This window comes from Globicephala melas, chromosome 7, assembly GCF_963455315.2.
Source record: "Globicephala melas chromosome 7, mGloMel1.2, whole genome shotgun sequence".
NCBI lineage: Eukaryota > Metazoa > Chordata > Mammalia > Artiodactyla > Delphinidae > Globicephala > Globicephala melas.
In genome coordinates this window covers 20,889,831-20,898,776 of record NC_083320.1, presented here as the reverse complement: position 1 = coordinate 20,898,776, position 8,946 = coordinate 20,889,831, and the positions used below count along the sequence as shown (strand labels likewise).

Here is an 8,946-nt window from a genome sequence, read left to right as displayed (position 1 = left end):
GAAAAGTTTTAGATTTATAAAGAAATTGAAGAGATAGTACAGACAGTTCCCATATACTTTCTCACCCAGTTCCCCCGTTAACATCTTACATTAGTATGGTACATTCCTTATAATCAATGAACCAATATTGAGACATTATTATTAACTTAAATGTATAGTTTATTCAGAGCGCCTTAGTTTTTACCTAACTTCTTCTGTTCCAGGATCTCATTTTTACATTTAGTCATCATGTCGCCTTAAGCTCCTCTTGGCTGTGACAGTTTCTCAGACTCTCTTGCTTCTTATGATCTTAACAGTTTGGGGGAGTGCCGGTCAAGTATTTTGTAGGACACCCCACTATTGGAATTTGTCTGATTTTTTTTTTGTGTGACTAGACTGGGGTTATGGGTTTGGGGGAGGAGGATCACAAAAATAAAGTGCCACTGTCACCACATCTATCAGACGGACACACTCTCTCCATGATTTACGACTGTTTGATATTGACCTTGACCTGTTTGGCAGGTTTCTCCACTCTAAAGTTACTCTTTTTTTCCCCTTTTTTGTGCTCTTTGGAAGAAGTTACTCTGCACAGCCCACACTTAAGGAGTGAGGAGTTATAGCCCCCTTCCTAGAGGGCACATAATCCACAAAAATTATCTAGAATTCTTCTGCAAGAGAGATTCTCCCCCATTTATTTATTTATTTATTCAACCATTTATTTATATCAGCATGAACTCATGGACATTTATTTTCTACTTTGGGTTAAAAATCAATAAAACTTTATTTTTTGCTCAAAAATTTCCAGACTTATCCATTGGGAGTTCTTTCAGTTGGTTCCCATGGCTCTTTGACGGAGCTCCGTCACAGCAGGGTTTTTCTGCTTTTTGTGTTGTGAGCACTCCTTTACTTTCTGGCACTACAAGATGCTCCAGGCTCATCTTGTACATGTTCTGCCCCAGTCCTAGAATCAGTCATTTCTCCAAGGAGCCCTGGTTCCTTTCATCGTGTAACAGAATGATATTAGAAACCATGATGAGAGCTAGGTGTACTCATTGCTAATGGACTTAAAAAATTTTTTTTTCCAATTATACATACTCATTATAAAAGATAATTAGAAAATGCAGAAATGTATAAAAACAAAACTCAATTTAAATATTCCCACAACCCACAACCACAGAAAAGTAGACTTTTTGCTTTTTCTCTGGAATTACATAGCCAGAGCTGGCATAACAGAACAGGGAGGGTAAAGAAAGAACTGCTTTTGTTCCACACAAAAAGTCTACAGGATGGTGAGAACACAAATTGCCCGGTCAGTCCTCTGCCCCAACAGCACTCAAGGTCTGGAAACTCTTCCTGGAATCACAGAACACAAGAACTGGATGGGACCCTAGAGGTCATCTTGTCCAGCCCCTCATTGTAAAGATGGTCAGTGCTGGGAGGCAGGAGGTGGTTCTCCGGGCCATGCAGGGACCGTGGCTAACCCAAAATCATACCACAAGGTAGTCAGAGAGCCTGCCCTAGACCAAGTGCCAGAGACCCGATTTCAAGTTAAGAACGTCTTCTGCTGTGATTTAGTTCAGTGCACTAAATATTATGACTTGGAGTGGTATAAGCCAACAATTAACAGAACTTACTTTGGGGTCAGATAGATGTGGATTTCAGTTCTAGTTCCACCACACTGCTGTGTGCCCTTGGACAAAGTACTTAACTTCTCTGAGTGGCAGTCTCTCCATCTGAAATGATAACAGGAATAGTTACAACTGTATAGTATTTACTACGTTCCAGGCACTGTGGCAAACGCTTGTCATGTGTTTAACCCATTGGCTCTTTACAACAACATCATGAGGTAGGTATTATAGTCATTCAGATTTTACAGTTGAGGAAACCGACACAGAGAAAAGGAAAATAACTTATCAGAGGCCTCACAAGGGGTAAATAGCAGAGCCCTGCTTTGAAACCAGACCTATGTTCCTTACCATAACTAGTAAGACCTCCTCTCTTTATCCTAATGATGAAGATAATGATTCTTCCTATCTCAAAGGATCATAGTGAAAAGTAAATGTGAACATCCATGTAAAATACTCAGAACAGTGCCCACCATATGGTACCTTCCAGAACATGCCAGCTGGCATTATTGTTATCACTTCTGCTGCTTTGAGCCCCAGTGAGACAGGCTAGGACCTGGGGCCCTTCGCTGCAGTGCTTGCATCTGGACAACAAAATACAAAGAACCTATATGGTACTAAAAATAACTGCGTGCATGCGCAGCTGGGGCAAATTCTGCACAAAAGACACAAAGAGACCAAAAAACCCAGCTGCTACTTTTGAAGAGCCAGGAGCAAAAGCAGGGTACTGCACATGCGCCTGCACACAACACCTTCTAAGCCACCGCTCCGCCCGGCCCCTGGACACACCCCTACCCGCGCCCCATAAGAGGAACCAGCTGGCTCCCACTCAGGGAGCAAGCAAGCAAGGGGACCTGTTGTTTCTCCTCGATCCCCGCTGCTGCAGCAGGGGCCCCAATAAAGCCTTGCCTGAATTTCTTGTCTGGCCTCTGATCAATTTCTATTGATTAAGGAGGCCAAGAACCCTGGTCGGTGACAACTCTACCCATCCTGTACTCAAATCTTGAAGGGTTGAATGATCGTAACCATATGAAATTCGAAGTATGTAACTGTCTGCAAGGTGTGTGTGGGGGGTTTTTTTTGTCAGGTAAGGTTTTACTGGGGCCCCTGCCGCAGCAAGGAGGAGTGAGAACTAACAGGTTCTCACAGGTTTCCTTGCTTGCTTGGGAACTGCAAGGGTGGGGACAGCAGGTTCCTTATATGGGGCGAGGGTGGGAGTGTGTCCAGGGGTCGGACTGGAGGGGCGGCTTAGGTGTTTTGCCCACCCCTCTGGTGGTGTTGAGTGCAGGGAGCATGCTCAGTACCCTGCCTTTGCTCCCTTCACCCAGTTTTTGCTTCTGGCTCTTCAGAAATGGCAGTTGGGCTTTATCGATCTTTTGTATCTTTTGTCCAGAATTTGCCCCACCTGGTCATGCATGCAGTCATTTTTAGTCCCATACAGTTTCTTTGTATTTTGTTGCTGGAGGAGAGGTGTGTCCAGGTGCAAGCGCGGCAGCAAAGGGTCCCTGGCCGCAGCCTGTCTCATTCCCCCGGAGAGATTCTACACCCCTATTCTTTTCTTTTTTGCGGTACGCGGGCCTCTCACTGTCGTGGCCTCTCCCGTTGAGGAGCACAGGCTCCGGACGTGCAGGCTCAGCGGCCATGGCTCACGGGCCCAGCCGCTCCACCGCATGTGGGATCTTCCCGGACCGGGGCACGAACCCGTGTCCTCTGCGTCGGCAGGCAGACTCTCAACCACTGTGCCACCAGGGAAGCCCCTACACCCTTATTCTTAAGGGGGAAGGGGCCGAAGGTCTCTTCTTCTGAAACTTCTTCCTGCTGGACGGGGGCCGCCGACCGTAGCCTACGCTAGAGGTGTAGATGTCCCTCGCTGACTGTTCCAAGGACCTGTAGGGACCTGGGCCACTCTCTGCTGGAATGGGTTGAATTCCTTGAGCCATAGTGAGCCTTACTTCAAACTGTTGGAGCCTAGAAGACACAAACTTAACCAAAAGGTTAAACAAACACGGGCCAAAATGAGAAGAACAACAACAGCCTTAAAGAGTCTAGAAAGGGAAGGAACCAGGTTAACTTTGGGAGGGCTTCTTTAACTGTTGACCAGACGGGGAGGCGCTGTCACCCCTACCAAGAAGCCATCCTTTCTGGGTGTATATTTTTGTTCATCTCAGGGTTAAAGTTTAACGTTTCTCTATTATTAGAGTGGAAGGTCGGACCTGTTGGTCCCAGGTCTCCTTGGACAAAAAAGTCTTAGTCACAGGTTTACAACAGTAGGGAAAACAATGGAGTACTAGACGAAATATAGCATAAATCAGTATGACTGAAAAGAAAAGGGTTATAAGAAAACGAAAACCTCCTACCAGAAAGTTTTTTATACCTTGTGGGATCCAAGAGAACAAACTAGAGAACCAGTTTTTAATTTCCCTGCCCATATTCAATAGTGAGGATTGGTGGTTAATTGTCTGCTGAAGCCAGGTGGCTTGTAGAATTTTAATATACCATGAGCCATGAACACATGCACAATCATTTGTGAACTGAAGCCTTTTTTTTTTTTTTTTTTTTTGCGTTACGCGGGCCTCTCACTGTTGTGGCCTCTCCCGTTGCGGAGCACAGGCTCCGGACGCGCAGGCCCAGCGGCCATGGCTCACGGGCCCAGACGCTCCGCGGCATGTGGGATCCTCCCGAACCGGGGCATGAACCCGTGTCCCCTGCATCGGCAGGCAGACTCTCAACCACTGCACCACCAGGGAAGCCCGTGAAGCCAGTTTTTAACCTGAATTCTGCCTGGAAACAAGGTCAAGTAATCCCACAATGCCTTTCGGCACTCATGGTCTTTCTTAGCTCCTAAATCATGGATCCTCCCTTACACTTTTATTTCAAAATTCTCTGAGCTTCCTCTCCTCGGGCGTAACCATCTTCTGAGAAAAGGCAGCAAAACTTTCAAGAGCGTGTTCTACATGTTCCCAGCCTCTTTATTTGAACATACCCTTCAGTTCCTGGCCTTAACCAGAAACCTAGCTCTTTTCTGCTGACCCTTACGAAGGAGCTGGAAGGAAAGATAATAGATGTGGTTCAAGAGTGAGATGCTGGGCTTAAGGTTTCAGGCAGGGACCTGACAGCTGAGGATGGGGCCGTGGGAGTGGATTCTGAAATGAAGCGGGAGGTAGGCCATCAGAACTGAGATGGAGGGAGAAGCTGAAAGACTTACATGGTTCACTCCTCCCCAGCCTTCGGATCTGACTTTCCTCAGGGAACCCAAGGCTCTTCCGTTTTAGGAGTCGGTGGAACCATCTTCCTTTCTTCAGAGCTCTGATCGGTTTTATAACTTGTTAATGTGGTCATATGGCTTCCTCTGGCTGGACTGTAACTTATGAGTGGAGCCTTGGTCCTTAGTCACCTCTGTGCCGGCCCCCTGCACAGGGCCTGCCGCTTTTAGAAGGCATACTGTAGAAAGCAATGAGATTTGGAATCATAAGATCTAAGCCCTTATCTAAGCCAAGCGCCAGTGAGCAAGTCACTTAAATTCTGAATCTTGTCCATAAAAATGACGGAAATCGTACCTGCTTTGCAGGATTTCGTGAGATATGTGTCAGATAATGTCGATGTGGGAAAGTGCTTCTGCTACACAGTTTGTTGCTACAACCTGTTAAAGAGTAAACCTGTCTCAGAAGCGTCCAGCCACACCCTGCGGGAGGCACCCGGAATGAGAAAAACCTCCGAACCATAGAGTTCAGTTCCTAGCTGGGCCTCCCAGCCCTCCACTTCCGCTTGACCGCCTAAAACCGCGCCTGCGCAGTTGGCCACTTCCTCTGTGGGCTTGGACCTAGGTTGCTGCGTCATGGTGAGTGTTGCTCCCGGGTGAGGCCTAGATGTGTATCCGCTTGCATCTATCCTTTTTTTGTTTGTTTCTTCGTCCTAACCTATCTCTCTTGCTCGCCCGCTCTGTGCCGTGTCCCCGGCCTCTGTACCCTCGCCGCTCCTTTCGGACGCGGCCTGGAGCGGATGGGCAGGGGAGCTTGGCGGGGGGCTGGCGCGTCCGGCCGGGTTAACCGGGTGCCCTCGGAGCACCGGGCCCACCGTCGGTCCTGGTTTTACCGGGATAGGGTGGAATGGGGGGAGCTACGTGACAGGCGGGGGCTGGGTGGGTGGAAGAATGGCGTATGGAGGCCCCGGGACTTGGTGGAGGGGCGAAGTCTCCGTTTCTTGGTCCTAATATCGGCTGGTTTCTCTCTTAATCTCATTCTTAACAGGCGAAACGCACCAAGAAGGTCGGAATCGTGGGCAAATACGGGACCCGTTATGGTGCCTCCCTGAGGAAAATGGTGAAGAAAATTGAAATCAGCCAGCACGCCAAGTACACTTGTTCCTTCTGTGGCAAGGTAAGATGGGCGCTGGGACGGGGGCGGGGAGAGGGAGGGAAGGTTTCCTTCTGAAGTGAGCCCTCTCTTGAAGGAAGTTTATAAGTGGTTTGCTGGTTCTAAGTTGTTGAGCGGTTAGAGTTGCACATACCATGGGTGACCCGTTATGAGATAAGAGTATTGTTTATAATTTCAGGTTTTGTCAAATGCTTTTCATTTAAAGAAAACTATTTGGGAGCTAAAGGGGGAAAAATTATTTGGCAGCCCCAGCCGAAACCAAACCTGCTTTGTGGGACATGCTCTGTGTTTTGTCTACTGATGTTGCTAGAGATTTTTGTTAAATATTTGTATGTTTATTGTGTGCAAAAGTACTGTTATGGCGATGCTTGTTTTGGGGGGAGGGAAGGGTCTTCCACATCCCTGGCAGTGTCACCATGGTGAATGCAAATTTTGCACCAGCGAACTTGAAATTAGAAAAAACATGAATAGCCACATAAAATACACCAGCTTTAGTTTTCTAGTGTAATTTAGACCCCTGGATGTTTATTATATAAAAGGCTCTTTTTTGGTCATAGGAAAAATTGATTGTCTTTTACAGACCAAGATGAAGAGACGAGCTGTGGGCATTTGGCACTGTGGTTCCTGCATGAAAACGGTAGCTGGTGGTGCGTGGACCTACAAGTGAGTCCATTTCTTTATGGTATTTGGAAGTGTTTGGAGCATGTCGAAATTCCAGGTTTGTTGCTGGATGGGCTAGTTTGTTTAACAGGTCTGTTAGTTGGGCTGACTGCTGAACACTTGTGTGGCAGGCTGTTTTTATAAAAACTAAGAGGTCAGTCAGCTTATTACTGTATGTGTATTGAGGCCATGTGGGCCGCCACGCCTTTGCCACTCTATAAACTGTATTGGTTGGACTTTTTCAGCTTTGTGACTGACAAGGGCCAGGTGATATTTATTGCTGTGATAAACCTCTGTGCTGGTTATTGATTGTGTGGACTCCTGAATTTATCCGTTTCTGGAAACTCAGGCCACTCTTGAAGGCCGCTAACCTTGGAATTCATTGCTGACCCTGAAGGTTGACATGTTTTTCCTCTAGCTAGTGTGTGGACTTGTGCTGTCCAATACACTAGTCACTTACATATAGTTAAGGGACTTCGCTAGTGTAGTTGAAGTTGTTGATTTTTGTTAAATTTAAAATGGAAACAATGTAAAACGTTGGAAAATGTTGAAATGATAATGTGGATATACATAAAAGCACCTGTGGGAGTGTCTGTGAGGATGGAAGGGGAAGTGGGGAGTTGGTTGCTCTCTTGGCCGTGATGGTTAAATTAGCATTCATCTGCCACGTGGGGGTGGGGTGGGTGTGTGTTTTTCAGGTGCAGTTCCTGAGTGTTGTGGCAAAACATTCTTCTGTCATTTCCACAATGTACTGTAGTCTGCTTTACTACCTTAGTCATTGTTTTCTTGATATCTCACCGTACCATCTTATAATTTATTAGTTTCTTCGGACATTCTGTCCGTTCTCTTTTAATGAGTTTAGTCAGCCTCCTGTAGTCATTCCTTCATGTTAATTTCATGCTCTGCTGTCTGAGAAATCAGACGCATGAGATTGCCTAATTCTTCAGGTTCTGAAGATGTGGCTGTTAATAGATGCCATCATCATCATTAAGATTGTAATGTAAAAATGAGGCACATTTCTCATTTGCCATTCTACATGTTAACTAGTTTTGGAACCAAATTTGTTTTTCTTTCCAGCACCACTTCTGCCGTCACAGTAAAGTCTGCCATCAGAAGACTGAAGGAATTGAAGGACCAGTAGAAGCGCCACCATTTGATACGTTGCTAGCCTATAATAAATGGGTTAATTTATGTAACAAAATTACTTTGGTTTGTTGTTAATTCTATTAGTTAGACGTTCTTATTTGCATTGCATTAACTTGCTTTCTAAAAAAGGACTTGGATATTAAAATTCTTTCAATTTTTGTTGGAAGAACATGCTCAGATGGGTTGTCATAATCCAGTTTTTTCAATAGTCAAATGGTACATGACATAAAAATATGAGCCTAAGTCTGTTCTTGCCAGTTAGATTTCTTTGAGATACATTGGTTCAAAAAACGCAAACTGTTTTAAAATCACAGTTAATATATAGATTTTAATATTTTGAAGGTAGGATGACATACACTACCTATTAACTTGGTGTTTTGTCTGACCACACACTGACCTTGTAGAAATGTTTGACACAGGCCTACAGGAATGGGATTTTGGATCCACATAGGGAGTTGAACAAGCATTAGGTGGCTGCGGTTAAGAAGCACCAACTCAGCCAAACTGCCTAGGTAGTTGTGTGGTGTATGTTAAGTTTCTTAACTTCTCTGCTTAGTTTCCCGCGTAATGCCTGGTAGTAGAATGGAGTATGTGATGGGAGCTGGGATCACTAATTTGGAGTCTTATTTGAAGGCTTTTGTGTTACTTTGCTTGGGAATTTGGGTGTGATTCTGTAGGCAATAGAGAATTACTAGAATTTTAAAACGGTAAGGTGACGTTTAACATTTGTTGAGCCTGGGTATTCTAAGCATAGAGTATTATTTAATACCACAACAACTTAATGAAGTGTAGATAATCTCATTTACATGTGACAAAGTTATATAACTTGTATATGATGAAGCTGGGATTTCAACCCATGCATTCTTAGCTCCAGAGCTGATACGCCTAGACATAGTTGTTTTTTTAATGATAGTTTAAGAGGAGTGGGTGGGGGGCATAGAGACCAATTAGAAGGCTGTTGAAATAGTAAGTTTTTTTTTTTTTCTCTTGGTATGTGGGCCTCTCGCTGTTGTGGCCTCTCCCCGTTGCGGAGCACAGGCTCCGGACACGCAGGCTCAGCGGCCATGGTTCACGGGCCTAGCCGCTCCGCAGCATGTGGGATCTTCCTGGACTGGGGCATGAACCCGTTTTCCCCTGCATCGGCAGGCGGACTCTAAACCACT

At 45.5% G+C, this 8,946-nt stretch overlaps 1 protein-coding gene and 1 long non-coding RNA gene across 2 annotated transcripts; one reads left to right on the top strand and one right to left on the bottom strand.

Moving 5' to 3' along the window:
* Window positions 1-733: 733 nt before the first annotated feature.
* LOC132597559 (uncharacterized) lies at window positions 734-5,329 on the bottom strand. The gene is made up of 4 exons (XR_009564457.2): window positions 5,162-5,329; window positions 4,810-5,045; window positions 1,614-1,712; window positions 734-975 (listed from the first exon to the last, which is right to left on the bottom strand). It is a non-coding gene; the product is annotated as an uncharacterized lncRNA (long non-coding RNA).
* RPL37A (ribosomal protein L37a) lies at window positions 5,291-7,962 on the top strand. The gene is made up of 4 exons (XM_030852619.3): window positions 5,291-5,442; window positions 5,852-5,980; window positions 6,558-6,640; window positions 7,715-7,962. The coding sequence occupies exons 1-4, from the start codon at window positions 5,440-5,442 to the stop codon at window positions 7,776-7,778; spliced, it is 279 nt and encodes a 92-aa protein (XP_030708479.1). The 5' UTR covers window positions 5,291-5,439; the 3' UTR covers window positions 7,779-7,962.
* Window positions 7,963-8,946: the final 984 nt, after the last annotated feature.